Genomic DNA, 14,335 nt, shown 5'->3' with positions numbered 1-14,335 from the left:
GCCGTAATGTTTTGACACGGAAATTCGCCTCTCCGACTTTGCGACTCCCCCTCCCCCAAACCGGAGGCGCGTCCGAAACGTGGAGAGCTCTGTTTTCACTTGACGCAGCCTAAGCCCGCCCGAGCCAGCCCACTCCCACGACAATAAAAATAATAATAACTTTTACCTGGGGACTGATGGAACGATGGAACCCTTGTCTGACGCGTTTATGGTGTGCTGGCCAAACGCTCGCCGCCGACCTGGAGGCTCCAGGCCGGAGGCTCGGATCGGAAAGGTGGGCCGGTATCGCACGCCGCCACGCCGCGCGGACTAGGTGTGCGAGTCCTTTCGGCGCCGAGGACCCCGTCGAGGACTCCGTCGAGGACAAGAGCGTCGAGAACCCCGTCGAGGGCGGCTCGTTGACGTCGAGGAGTCGGGGGGCTTACCCAGCACGCGTGCCAATGGAGGCCAAGCCCGGCTGCATTATGCTCAAGCACGCGCGAGGCGGCCGCGCCCCGCCCCGCCCCCCGCCCCACCGCGCCCCGCCCCACCGCGCCCCACCCGCCCCCCGCGCCCCGCCCCGCGCCCCCCACCGCCCCCCCCCACCCGCCCCGCCACAGGCACGCCACGCACACTGCGCGCAACCAGTCTCCCCGTCGATCCCTCGCTCGGATTCGGTAAGGCGCGGCGCGCGGCAGAGGCAGTCGACGGTCAAGGCAGTCAAGGACGGCGAAGGGCTGCAGGGGAGTCCCTTCGAAGGGCAACGGCAGGGCAACGGCAGGGCGTCTAGACAGACAGGCGGTGACACGACAGGGCGCTCGCACCGAGTAGCCCTTGCCTGCATTCCTGGGGAGGGGGAGGTGCGGCGCTGCAGTGGCGTGGCGCGGCCAGCGAAGCGCCAGGGGCCTAGAAGGTGGGGGCTGCGGCAGTGAGGCGCGGCGGCCGGCCAGCAGGGCCGAAACCAGAACGGGCCGAGTCCTGCTGGCCCTGCTGGCCCTGCTGGTTCGAGTCCTGTGGCCCTGCCGCGCTACCCGTCCTGCCGGTGTCGGCCCGGTGCCCGGTCCAGTGTGCTGGCACCCCAACACGCGCTTTACAAGGTATAATGGATTTCCCACGGCCGACTCCTCCGGAGGTCGACGTCGGCCCGACCGGTAGGGGCCGGCCAGGAGCCCCACGGGGGGCAGGGCGGGGCGTGGCGGGGGGCCTCTAACTACATTTGGGTGCCGGTGTTGAGTTCATATAGTGATGGTCCCTCGCTCCTCCGTGTTCCTTTTCTCGGCGATAAATCATGGCCTCTTCCTCTCTCTGTCCCTCTGTCGCTTCCCCGCCTCTTTCTTCTCTTTCTCTCTCGCTCCTGGCCGTGCCGTCCCGGTGTCCCGTCCGGCGGAATCCATAACCCCCGAACTGTTATCGAATGGGCAGCGCCCTCGCGGCCGCCGAGGCCGCAGAGTCTCTGTCTCTCTCGCACTCGCGGGGCGTCCCGTATGGGTGCGAGAGAGACAGAGCGACGGGAACGACTCTCGGCCGAGGCTGCCGCCGACACGCTGTGACCACGCTGTGACACTTGTTGGGCGCGGCCGTGCGGCGAGGGAATTTCCAGTGAGGGAGAGATTATCTTCTTCCCCACCTTCCGCGTCGAGGTCCTGGAGGACCTCAAGGCGGAGGCAAGGCGGGGAAGGCCGGAGCCATAAAACCCCATCGCTTGTCTAGCACCTTGTCCCGAACAAACGGTCCATTGAGGAATACCACCGGGCCAGGACCCACCTAGCAGGGCGCACCGGGACATCCTGTACCAACAAGACAAACTTTTCGGGAGATATTTTATCAGTGGCGGCCTTTCAGGCTTTCAGGTGGGCGGACGCGACGCTCCTCGCGATCCGAGTCAGCAGACTCATTCCGAGAGTCTCTTTCGCCGCTCTGTCTCTCTCGCACTCATGGGGCCTCCCGCACAGGTGCGAGAGAGACGGAGCGACGAAAGCGACTCTCGGAATCAGTCTGCAGCCTGTTACAGTGTAGACGTCGCGCGCCGGTGGCCCAAATTCGGTCCGACACCCGATCCGCGCCATCCGCGCCCGCCCGACGCTCGTTATTAATATTCCCATCCCAGCCTTTATTTTGACATAATATCGTGAGACGCAAATCCACGCCTGCCTCCGGCCCGCCGGAGCGCGTGTGTCTGTCGACGGGGAGGCGCCAGCCAGCGCCGAGCGCTCGTCGCTCTGTCTCTCTCGCACCCCTACGCGACGCCCCACGAGTGCGAGAGAGACAGAGCGACGAGGGCATCGTTCGGGCCGGACCGAGGGGTCACCCGATCCCAATGATCACTTTTGTTTTTTTCGTTTTGAATTTGTAGTAGTCGGATGTCACGTCGCATTCCAAAGGGTTGGTGTTAAGCTGATCAACGTGTCTCCGGAATTAGGGCGATACCGCTGCGCCCTGGAGCCTGGAGCGCCTCCTGGAGTCTGCTGGAGGGCAGAGCCAGGCGAGCCGGGGAGAGGGTCTTTTACAGTGCAACTGGCCGCACTCTCGGTGATCGTCGCAGACGCGGATCCAGAAATTTATCTGATGAGGGACACAGTGGGCCAGAAGACCGGCGGAGGCGGCCAAAACTCTAGACGCGTTTTGAGCTCCAGAGTCGCTAAATGGGACTCGAACCGATCGTGTGACCCAACCAATGCATTCCTCGTTCGGAGAGCAATCCATTGGTGGGGTCACATACGTTCGGTTCGAGTCCTGTTTAGCGACTCTGGAGCTCAAAACGCGTCTAGAGTTTTGGCCGCCTCCGCCGGTCTTCTGTCCCACTGTGAGGGGGTAGTTTAGTGCCTTTCGCCTCCTTACAGGGACAAAGTGGAGCTGGGTCCGCGCCCTGGCGTTCGCCCAGGGGCGTAGGCAGGCGCTGTGCACGTCGCTACTCTGCTGGCATCCGTCGCGTCGCCGTCACGGAGACCGTCACCGAGACCGTCAACCTGGCGAGACGGCGCGACGGCGAGACGGCCTGGCTGCTCCAATGAAATCCGAGCCGGCACCTTGGACCTCGCTCTGTGCGTGCGCGCGCTGCGTGGCGCTGCGTGGCGCTGCGTGGCGCTGCGTGGCGCTGCGTGGCGCTGCGTGGCGCGCGTGCGCTGCGTGGCGCTGCGTGCGCTGCGTGCGCTGCGTGGCGCTGCGTGGGCTGCGTGGCGTGCGTGGCGCTGCGTGGCGTGCGTGGCGCTGCGTGGCGCTGCGTGGCGCTGCGTGGCGCTGCGTGGCGCTGCGTGGCGCTGCGTGGCGCTGCGTGGCCTGCGTGGCGCTGCGTGGCGCTCGGGCGCTGCGTGGCGCTGCGGGCCTGCGTGGGCGCGTGGCGCTGCGTGGCGCTGCGTGGGCTGCGTGGCGCTGCGTGGCGCTGCGTGGCGCTCGTGGCGTTTTGGCGCTGCGTGGCGCTGCGTGCGCGCTCTGCGTGCCTGTTGTCTGGCCCGGCCGGCCGCGCCTGGAGCGCCGCCCCGCGACGCACAGTGGGCCAGAAACCGGCGGAGGCGGACAAAATTCGAGAAGCGTTTTGAGCTCCAGAGTCGCTAAATGGGACTTATGGGACTTGAACCGACCGTGTGACCCCACCAATGGATTGCTCTCAGGACGAGGAATCCATTGGTGGGGTCACACGTTCGGTTCGAGTCCTGCTTACTGACTCGGGAGCTCAAAACGCGTCTCGAATTTTGGCCGCCTCCGCCGGTTTCTGGCCCACTGTGCGACGGCAGCGCCACCAGAACAGCGTCCTGGAGACAAATTAACGGAAAGCGGTCATTAATTGACACGGGCAGGTCGGACCGCATCGCGGCACCGCGCGGCCAGAAGGCCCATTCCGACACTGCTTTCGTCGCTCTGTCTCTGTCGCACTCATGGGGCGTCCCGCGGCGGTGCGAGGGAGACGGGCGTCGCCGCTCTGCCGGCCGGCTCCCGCTGCTCGCCCTGGCAGCGCCTCGATATGTCACCCAGTCCATTCAAACCGGTACACTGCAAACCGACTGCCTTGATGACGGAAAGGTACCGGAGTTGCCGAAGGTGCGAAGCCCAGCGAGAGACAGAGCGACGAAAACGACTCTCGGAATCAGTCTGCAAGGGCGTGTGTCCTTGAGGTTCTTCTTACCTGCCCGCAGTCCCACAGTGCAGTCCCAGTGCAGGCCCAGGTCGCGGCCCGATGACCTCGCAGTGTCCCAGTCCGCCGCCGCGCGGGCCGTCGGCCTGTGCCCGTATCACTTTGCCACAAATAACCTCAAAAGGAAGTTCCACGTCAATATTGTGGCACTTCAATAATAAAAATAAAATTAAGGAAAAAGGTCGCCTGTGTGTGTGTGTGTGTGCGCGCGCGCCGCCGAGGTGGGACCGCCACCCCCACAGCGGGGCGCCCGGACCAATGGTGACTCACGGCCGGCGCGGCCGCCACGGCTACCCTCACGTGTTGTACCAACCTTGTCGAGGCAACAAATTATAGGATGCAACACGGCGATAGGGCCTTTTTCTTTTTCTCCTGCTTCTTCTCGTCCGCGCGCCGACACTGATGGCAGCCCGCCTGGAGGAAACCTTTAACGTTCTGGCGCACCTGGCAACATTTTGAGACGAAATCTTTATTTTTTTCTTTTCACCTCGAGCTGATGCGTGGTTGATTTAAAAATAATTAAACAGAGACAAACATCGGCGAGGACCACCCTTCAAACAGAACGCACCGCACCTCGCCGGTGTTTGTTGTGTGGGATGCGTGTGTGTGCGTGTGTGTGTGTGTGTGTGTGTGTGTGTGTGTGTGTGTGTGTGTGTGTGTGTGTGTGTGTGTGCGCGCGCTCAAACACAAACAGGCCGTGTCAGCGGGTCCTGGTTCTGGTCCGGCGAGGGACACTCATTGGAGTCAGGCAATCCAAAGGGACATCGAAAGGCCGGGGGATGCCTGGAGGCAGCCTGGAGGCATCGTGTGCGGTTGTGGGCGGCTCGGACGCCACAAACGAAGTGTCTGTCCCCGTAGGCCGGTCCTCCCGGAGCGTCACCGAGTCACACAGGGTTTGCTTTTGTTTGTTTTAGCATTTGACTCTCTTATTCCGCCGCCCGGTGCACCTCTCTGTGTCTCTCACCTGCCCGGCGGCGTCTTTCTCACACGTCTTAGCCGCGCGGGCCTATTTTCCCTGGCACGTCCGCAAACAACCACCACCGCGCGCACTTGTCGTGGTTCGCGTGTCATTTCATTTTCAAGTTTTTTCGACGTACTTGTAGTGAGAAACAGAAACATACACACATTTTCAGGCATCGACAGGCCTATAGGTGAGCATGTGCGTTCTTGCTTGCATACCTCCGGTCCACGCTTCCAATGCGCGCGCGTGTGACTGTGTGTGTGTTTGTCAGAGAGAGAGAGAGAGAGAGAGAGAGAGAGAGAGAGAGAGAGAGAGAGAGAGAGAGAGAGAGAGAGAGATAGAGCAGATAAAGCCTATTATCGATGCCACACACCGAGCTGGCGTCTCATAACAATAACTAAGCCAAAGTGTCATCCACACGTCACAGACACTCGACTCCATTCACAGTGCGGTGTGCGGTTTGCAGACTTGCAGTGTGGCAGCGCAAGCATCGCACACAGCCTTTTCCCGAAAGCAATCCGCATTGTATTGTGGCGCGTCTGTGGCGTGTGTGCGCGGCCCGGGGCTGGGCCGGCCGGCCGGCCGAAGCGATTCAGAAGATCGGTTCGTCGCTCTGTCTCTCTCGCACCCTCACGGAGAGCCCCCTGAGTGCGAGAGGGAGAGAGAGAGAGAGAGAGAGAGAGAGAGAGAGAGAGAGAGAGAGAGAGAGAGAGAGAGAGAGAGGCTGCCTATGACGGCCCGGCACGCATTGTGTGGATGGAGCCGCAAGCCTACAAGGGTCTCGTTTGCTTTCGGCCGCGTTGCATCGCTTTGCAGTGCTTTGCAGCGCTTTGCATCGCACCACTTTTCTGCCCATTTCGCGGCTTCAATGAGAGTGCAGCGAGTCGTGTCCGACGTTTCGTTTTGCCCGTGGTTCCGTGTTGGCCCACATGGAGGTGTCCCTGCTGCGCTCCGACACACTCACTGTCTGCATCAAAATCAAAGCGAGCAGCCAAGTTACATAAGGTGACTTGATGTGCTGTATGGGGTCCAACTAGTCCAAACATGAAACAGCCACGACGGTTCATTGTAATGATGGTTCAAAACATGAAAAATGTTCTTGTGTGCCAAAAAGTTTCTTTTAGAAAGTTGTTTTGTAAAGAGTATGCCGAACTTGACCAATCCAGACCACGTTTTGAGTAGTACCCGCTTCCTTGTTGCTTGCAGGATGCCACATAACGTTCTCGGTTTGAAGGTATCATCTGCACCATACAGGGTGAGTTTTCTCAATGTGTCAATAATTTGTAGGTAGTTTGGGCACCCCAAGGGGATCATTTTCTACCAATGAACTAGTGGGCGCAAACGTCTAGGTACGGAGATAATTGGTGCTTTGTAATTGGCCTTCGCGCCTGCGAGGTAGGCACCCGCTGCCACTGATGGGCGCAGGACCTCACGTGGGGGTGTCGCGGGTCTAGGAGGGGTGCTTCGAGTCTCGAAGGGGTGCGGCGGACCTTGCAAATGTCGTTTGGGAGGGGTTGCCGCGGGTCTCAAGGGGCTGTCATGGTGGCCCCCGTTACAGTGGATCTCACGGCTGTCTTTGCGAGGGTGGCGGGATTCCACGGATACTTCCGCGAGGTAAGTGGCACTCCCGCGAGTACTGCTAGTCCCGCGACACCCACTCGACAGGTCCTACCACCCTCAGTGGCACCGGGTGCCTACCTTGTAGGCGCAAAATCCAAATTCAAAACACCAATTATCTCCGTATCTAGACGTTTGCGCCCACTAGTTCATTGGTGAAAAATGGTCCCCTACAGATGCCCAAACTGCCTGCAAATTATTGACACAGTGAGAAAACTCACCCTGTATAGCAGCGGCCGGGTGCTGCACTGTAAAAACTGTATCTGCGGTTTCCTCAGGAAGCCAATGGCAAAAAGATAGGCGATTTCCAGGCGGTTCCTGGGAAAACCAGGTACCGTTTTTACCGTGTGCATTCGAACTCGCGGCGTCTGCTTCGGCGGCGCGCTGGAGACCTGCACGCTGGGGGCAGGCCAAAGGTGCTGCAGCCTGATTCAGAGAGGCTTCGTCGCTCCGTTTCTCTCGCTCTGATAGGACGCCCCGTATCGATGCGAGAGAGACAGAGCGCCGACAGAATGACTCTCGGAATCAGTCTGCAGGGCAAGGGGCAGGCAGGGACGTCGTCGCCTCGTCTCGCCTAGTCACGATAAATCACGGGCGTGACGCGTGCCGTGCCGCGGTGACACGTGCGTGACACGCGGACACGACAGCCTGTCTTGTTTCGGCCGCCTCGGCGCGCGACATGTGTGCGGCACACTGTGCGCTGGCTTCAGGGGCCGCACGAGCCACGCCTCGCGGCACCGCCAGCAAAAAGCGCGTCGCGCAGTGGGCCAGAAGGCCGGTGGGGGCGGCCAAAACCCCGGACGCGTTTTGAGCTGCAGAGTCGCTAAAGAGGCCTCGAACCGAACGTGTGACCCCACCAATGGATTCCTCGTTCGGAGAGCAATCCATTGGTGGGGTCACACGTTCGGTTCGAGTCCCATTTAGCGACTCTGGAGCTCAAAACGCGTCTAGAGTTTCGGCCGCCTCCACCGGTCTTCTGGCCCACTGTGCGTCGTCGCCCCCCGTCTGATCGCATTCATTCCCCGCGCCAGAAAACATGGCGGCCGCGCAACGCCGCAACGCGTCTCAGCCGCGGGATTACACGTGGATTATCCGCGGCGCTCTATCCAGCGCCGCAATGCCGTCTGGAGCCTCCAGCGACGCGAGGCTCCACGGCGCGGCGGGGCCTCTAGTGGGCAGGCTGGGCGGAGCGGCGAGCCGGCAACGTGGCCGCCGTCTGTGGCTCCGCCTCCTCCCCTCCCCTCCCGCCGCGCTCCCCGGCCCCTCCCCTCCCGCGCCGCGCCAGGCCGGGGGCAGCCAGGGGCCCACGGCAGAATTCCGTGTAATGGCTCGCCCGGCTGAGGCCGCCGAGGCAGAGGCACCGGGACGGCCGGGTTTATCAATCACAAGGCCCGCCGCGCCGCGTCGCCCCACTATCACCACGCCCCGCCTTTGACGCCCCGCTGCCGCCGAGGCCCCGCTCCGCTCTCGTCGCTCTGTCTCGCTCGCACTCATGGGGCGGGCAGTGGGGGTGCGAGAGAGGCAGAGCGACGAGGGGCACCGTTGGGGCACTGCTTCAGGACGACGCCGGTTTCCGGGCGGAGGGTCGTTTCGTTTCCGGGGCGAATCCGCGGCGGGGACGCCTCGGCCGGGGCTGAGGTAATCCGGGGTGCCGCGCCGGCCGTGGCGAGCCGCGCCGTCTTTGTGCCGCCCGTCTCCATTTTGTTGCGCCTGGTCTTGGTCGGAATTCATAAATTGGAATGAGACTCCAGCAGCGGCCAGGCCGAGCTCCATGGAGCCTCCAGGCTGCGGGCTCCAGTACACTGATTCCGAGAGTCGTTTTCGTCGCCCTGTCCCTCTCGCACCTTTACGGGACGCCCCAGTAGTGCGAGAGAGACACAGCGACGAAAGACTCTCGGGATCAGGCTGCAGGGGCTCCAGGCACTGCCAGCGCGCCTCGGCTCCAGGCAACGCTCCAGACTCCTCCGTGGCGTGCCAAAGTGCCTCAGTGTGTGCCCCGCCGGCCTCGCCCCTCGCCGACCGCAGAACGCATTTTCATAGCGACGCTGTGCCTCGCTGCTTCGCCATTCTTATTTGCCAGGGATGGATATAGCACGAGTGATATTGCCTCCCCCGCGCCTCGCCTCCCTCGGCTAGCCGGCAGGCGCGGTACTAACTGTAGACTCGCCCTGTCTCTCTCGCACCTATCCGGGATGCCTCTTAAGTACGAGAGAGACGGAGCGACCGAAACAACTCTCGGAATCAGTCTGCTGCAAGGATTATTGGCGTTCTCGTCCGTCGTGTAGTGGATGCATGTCCCCCTATTGACCGCAGCTGTCACAATCTTGCCCTGTCACCTCTGCGGGGTGCGGAAAAGGGGGGGGGGGCAGGAAGTCGCCGTGAATGGCGCGTCCGCAGCAAAGGGCGCCGCGGAGAGAAATTGTGCCGCGCGAAAAAGAATGGGTGTAGTGCGTTTGAGTTTGAATGGGGAGGCTGCCTGGCTGCGCGGCGCGGGGGCGGCGCGGGGGCGGCGGGGCGGCGGGACACCCTATCGGGCACCCTGTAGGGCCGCACGGCCAGCTCGCCCAGCTCGGCCACACGCCCCCCGCTGGCCACTTGAAAGGGAGGCACGACTTGACGACTCGGCTCGCCCTGCCTGCATGCTGCCTGCTCGGTCGGCCCGGTGTGCCGCAAAGGCGTCCGACCCTCGGGTCGCCTCGACCTCACCTGGTGCACGGCACTGCGAGGCACTGCAAGGACGACCCTGCCTGCTATTATGTTCCCTAAAATGGTGTTGTGTTTGTTGGGTCAACAGTCAAGCCGCCCGCCTGCCTGTAGTCCGGAACAGAGGGGCCGCGCTGCCTCGCTCGCGCACGGCCAGCCAAAAGGCGGCCAGCCGACAGGCAGACAGCCGACAGGCAGCCAGCCAACAGGCAGCCAGCCAACAGGCAGCCAGCCAACAGGCAGCCAGCCGACAGGCAGCTATTCGACAGGCAGACAAACGGCAACCCAATTCTGTAATGCTGGTAATCACACAAGCCGGCGCCCTGGGGACCTCCTGACACTCGGCTTCGACAGCTGCTGCCTTTTCGCGCGCCAGGCGGCGTGGGGACGCGAACCCGGGCCCTCAGACTGCCAGCTCGCCGCGCAAGCCCCTCGGCCACGACGACATAGACGACACTAACGTTTGCCTTTTCTGTTCCAGAGGTGCAAGGAGAAGCTCAACACGCTGGCCATCTCCGTGATGAACCAGTGGCCCGGCGTGCGGCTGCGCGTCACGGAGGGCTGGGACGAGGAGAACATCCACGCCACCGACTCGCTGCACTACGAGGGCCGCGCCGTGGACGTGACCACGTCGGACCGCGACCGCTCCAAGTACGGCATGCTGGCCAGGCTCGCCGTGGAGGCGGGCTTCGACTGGGTGTACTACGAGAGCCGCTCGCACATCCACTGCTCCGTCAAGTCAGGTGGGTTATCAGCCCTATCGGGCCAACTAAGACGTCGTTGCGTCGTTAGTGGGACGCATGCCGGCCGCGCACACGCACACACACACACACACACACACACACACACACGCACACACACACACGCACACCGGGCAAGCAGACGGCCTTGGATGTGCGCGGTGCGGCCCCCACCCCGCCCGTTTGGGCGTGATGTGACCCCCCAGCGCCGCCATCTTGATTCCGGTGCAGCCGACCTCTCTCCCTCCCCCCCCTCCCTCCCTCTCTCTCTCTCTCTCTCTCTCTCTCTCTCTCTCTCTCTCTCTCCCAACAAATTCTTGTTAACTTACGCCCATTAAAGGGGCCCCATTACAGTCCAACATGCCGTCGGGTCGGGATGGGGCGTGGCGGGTGGGGTGGGGCGGGGCGGGGCCTACCTTTCTCGGGCCGCTGCAACACGGCGTATGCATCCTGGCAGGGGGGGACTGCCTGCCTTGCTGCACCTCGCAAGATTTGCATACCTTTCGTTTCTTTTCGATGCTCGGCTCGCGAGTCGATAAGTCCAACTGGCCGTCCCGACACCACCCCCGCCTCGCCCACCTCCGATTCCTCGACTCTTTCTCTCTCTGTCTGTGTGTGTGTGTGTCCTGGATACTATAAAGCGAGAAAGAAGGCGGAAAAAAAGTGTTGGCTTGGAATATCCAATTTTGCAGAGGAGAGATTAGCCCCACAGCGCTTTGTGAGCAGCAGTGACTGCGCTAGGCCACGCTGGGCTGCAAGCTGGGCCGTACGCAGCGAGCAGCGAGCAGTGGGTCTAGCCCAGCTTAATGTAATCTCATTAACAGGACACGTCACATTCCTGCACAATTCATCTGCCTCCTGTCTTTTCTTTCTCTCTGTCTCTCTCACTCTCGTCCTCCTTTTGCCCCACTCTCCGTATAAGATATTTCCCCCACGGCTAATGTCCGAGGACGCCGAGGACGCCCCACGCACGTGCAGAGCGCCCCGCTCCCGCTCCCGCTCCCGCTGCCCCGCGCCCCGTTACAGTTCAACAACCCGGGCCGTGGCTGGGGCTGCGCCGGGCTGCCCGCGTGGAGGTCGTGCACTCCGCGACGCGCCACCCGCAGCACCAAAGTGAAATCCAACTATCCAACTAACCGCGGCTTTCTCGTTGTTGCAGAATCGTCCCAGGCGGCGCGGTCCGGCGGCTGCTTCCCCGGGCGCAGCGTGGTGCGGACGCCCGACGGCCCCCGGCCGCTGTCCGAGCTGCGCGTCGGCGACTCGGTGCTGGCCAGGGACGCGTCCACGGGCGGCCTCGTGTTCAGCGAGGTGCTCATGTTCATCGACCGGGACCCCGAGGAGCGGCGCCAGTTCCTGCGCGTGCGCACGGCCGGCAACCGCACGCTCACGCTCACGCCCACGCACCTGGTGCCCGTCGTGCGGCAGCGCCAGCGGCAGAGGCCGGAGGACACGAACCGCGTGGAGGACGCCGTCAAGGACGCCGCCACCAAGGACGACGTCGAGGTGGTGACGGAGTTCGCGGAGCGCGTGCGGCCGGGCGACCGCGTGCTCGTGCCGGGCGCCACGCGGCACGACCGGCTGGAGGGCGACGACCGCGACGACGCCGTGCTGGACGCGGTGGTGGACGTCCAGCTGGTGCTGGAGAGGGGCGTGTTCGCGCCGCTCACGCGCGCCGGCACGGTCGTGGTGGACGACGTGGTGGCCTCGTGCTACGCCGTGGTGGACTCGCAGCGGCTCGCACACTGGGCCTTCGGGCCGCTCCGGGTGTGGTTCAACCTCAAGGAGGCCGTGCAGAGGCTAGGCAGGGCGATGGCCTTGTCCGGCAAGGCCGCCAAACCGCCGCCCCCGCAGCAGGGCATCCACTGGTACGCCGACGCCCTGTACTCGTTGGCCAGGACCACGCTGCCCAGCAGTTGGCTGCACCAGTGACCGCGCACCGCGACGCCACGCCGCAACGCGCACCAGTGATATGCAAAGCTGTACAATCTTTAAGTAGGTTTTTATGTTGTTAATTTGTGACGTCGAAGCGAGGGGGCTCGGGGCCTGGGCCCTGGGCCTGCCCGCGGCCAGGGCGTGCCGGGCGTGCCGACCACACTGCCAGTCCGGCGGTTAGCGTCCGCTAACGTGCTGGATCTGCGTGACGTCGGCGCGGCGCGGCACGCACTGGTCGTGGCGGAGCAGCGGAGCAGGGCAGGCACCCGGATGCCGACGACTGACCAAAAAACCACGCGCCTCTAGGGCGCACAACCACAGGTTACCATGTCGACTATAAGATAGTTAAATTATGGTGTTTTACGTACCGGTACTCTTTTAATTTATATTAGATTTGTTTTGTTTTGTTTTCGAGTGAAAACAACTTTGTTCATATTGTGAAAAAGATAACTTATTTATTTCTATGTGATTTCGAAAAAAAAATGTTTGTAATTATTATTTATTGGATTGGTTTTTGGCGACGATGACGCCGAAGGCGGGGTGGGAGCCTTTGCGCGTGGTGTGGAATTGAGGACAAGAATTACTCAAGGGAAGCGCAGTACTGTATATGTTGGACACAGTGAGGCGTTTACCTGTTTAGGCTGATTCTGTTTTTAGAAATGTGTCCTTAAAATAAGTGAGATCTCCAAAGCTATGTGTGCTGCCCAAATGTTGTTTCCTATGTTGTAATGCTCATTAGAATTCTTCTTTTTAAGCAATTGTTTATATTTTAAAAAGAGATGAATTCTAATGCACTGTTTTTATCTCACTTTTTGCGCAACTTGTAATCGGCCTTTAATTTACCACTAGGGGTCAATCGATGAGACAAGATTACTATTTTTAGCAAAGATTTGTAGAGTGTTAAACAACTTTAGCATCATTGTTGAAGTTTATTGAATAATAGTCATTCTTTAGTCATTTACAAATAGAGCCATTTTTGTATTTATGTATTATGTATCATTGTAAAAAAATATGTACATTGTAATTTAATGAAAGATGATATCTTACCCAGAAAGTGATAGAGAAGACTTAAAATGTACATTTAAAAAGCAAATTTTGTTAAATTTGTAAGTAAAATTTGTATGTAAAAATGATTGGACTCAGCAGAAAGACCTAAAGTTAGTCCTGGCTGAAGATTTGTTAATGTTATCCTTTTCATCAAAGTCCTGTATATTTGGGTATTTAAAGGTCTGAAGTGTATTGTGCACAAATGTGCCATGTGGTATACCTGCTTTGTAAAGTAACAAATGTTAAATGTATTTTCCATCTACATATATATCTATTATCTCCATGAGAATTGAATCACCCCAAATTAATAATAAAACAAAATAATTGCCATATTACACGATTTGTTTGACTCTTCTCGAAGCCACCCCTCGACCCCCATGAGAAATGACTACAAGCCCAGATAAACAGCAGCGAAAACATCGCTCGCAAAGGCAGTGAAAAGGCGCACAGAAAACAGTTTAGGTTACAAAGGCGGCACACAATGAGTCGGTAAATGAGACTATCAAAGCGCAAAGGAAGCTAAAAGTTCGTTGAAGCATTCGCACACTTTTTTTTTTCGATGGAAGTGTGGATGAGCGCCGCATGACTGGGCACTGCGTTGCACTGCGTTGCACTGCGGCTCAGTGTCCACCACTTCCCGCATGAGCCGTGCCTCTTGTGCACACATACCGCGGCCGCATTTTGACTTCCGAGAACACGGCGGGGCGGGGCGGGGCGGGGGATGCCGCCGCAGTCAGCGCGCTAACACGAGCCGACACTCTATTCACGAAACGTGATAGAAAACAAGCAGGACAAGCACCGCACCGCAGGACCACCTCCTCGGCCAAGGGTGCCGCCGCCTCCAGCGGGCTGATTCCGGGCGGCGCTTTCGTCGCTCTGTCTCTCTCGCACTCGTGGGGCGCCCCGTAGAGGAGCGAGAGAGACAGAGCGACGTCGCCTTGCCCCTTGCTCGTGCGGCGCCGAGACAAAAGGGCGCGCCTCAAAGGCAAGGGGGCTCATTGTCGACCTCCTCGGCCTCCTCGGCGTGCACGCGAGCGGAGCAGCGCAGCGCGGCTGCGGCACTGCTAAACCCCGCCCCGCGTCCCTGGTCCTGGAGGTCCTGGAGGTCGTGGAGGTCCTGGAGGTCCTGGAGGTCCTGGAGGTCCTAGAGGTCCTGGAGGTCCTGGAGGTCCTGGAGGTCCTAGAGGTCCTGGAGGTCCTGGAGGTCCTGGAGATCCTAGAGGTCCT

The 14,335-nt window shown here is 60.6% G+C and overlaps 1 protein-coding gene across 1 annotated transcript in view; it reads left to right on the top strand.

Moving 5' to 3' along the window:
• Positions 1-13,445, top strand: part of LOC117650041 (desert hedgehog protein) — a 27,578-nt gene extending 14,133 nt beyond the window's left edge. The window contains exons 2-3 of the mRNA XM_034393303.1: positions 9,871-10,132; positions 11,289-13,445. Of these exons, the coding sequence (XP_034249194.1) occupies positions 9,871-10,132; positions 11,289-12,058 (1,032 nt within the window). The 3' untranslated portion in view covers positions 12,059-13,445. The remainder of the gene's footprint in view (positions 1-9,870; positions 10,133-11,288) is intronic.
• The last annotated feature ends 890 nt before the right edge of the window (positions 13,446-14,335 follow it).

This window comes from Thrips palmi, unplaced genomic scaffold (genome assembly GCF_012932325.1).
Source record: "Thrips palmi isolate BJ-2018 unplaced genomic scaffold, TpBJ-2018v1 HiC_scaffold_4, whole genome shotgun sequence".
Lineage (NCBI taxonomy): Eukaryota > Metazoa > Arthropoda > Insecta > Thysanoptera > Thripidae > Thrips > Thrips palmi.
This window is presented reverse-complemented; position numbering and strand designations above follow the sequence as displayed.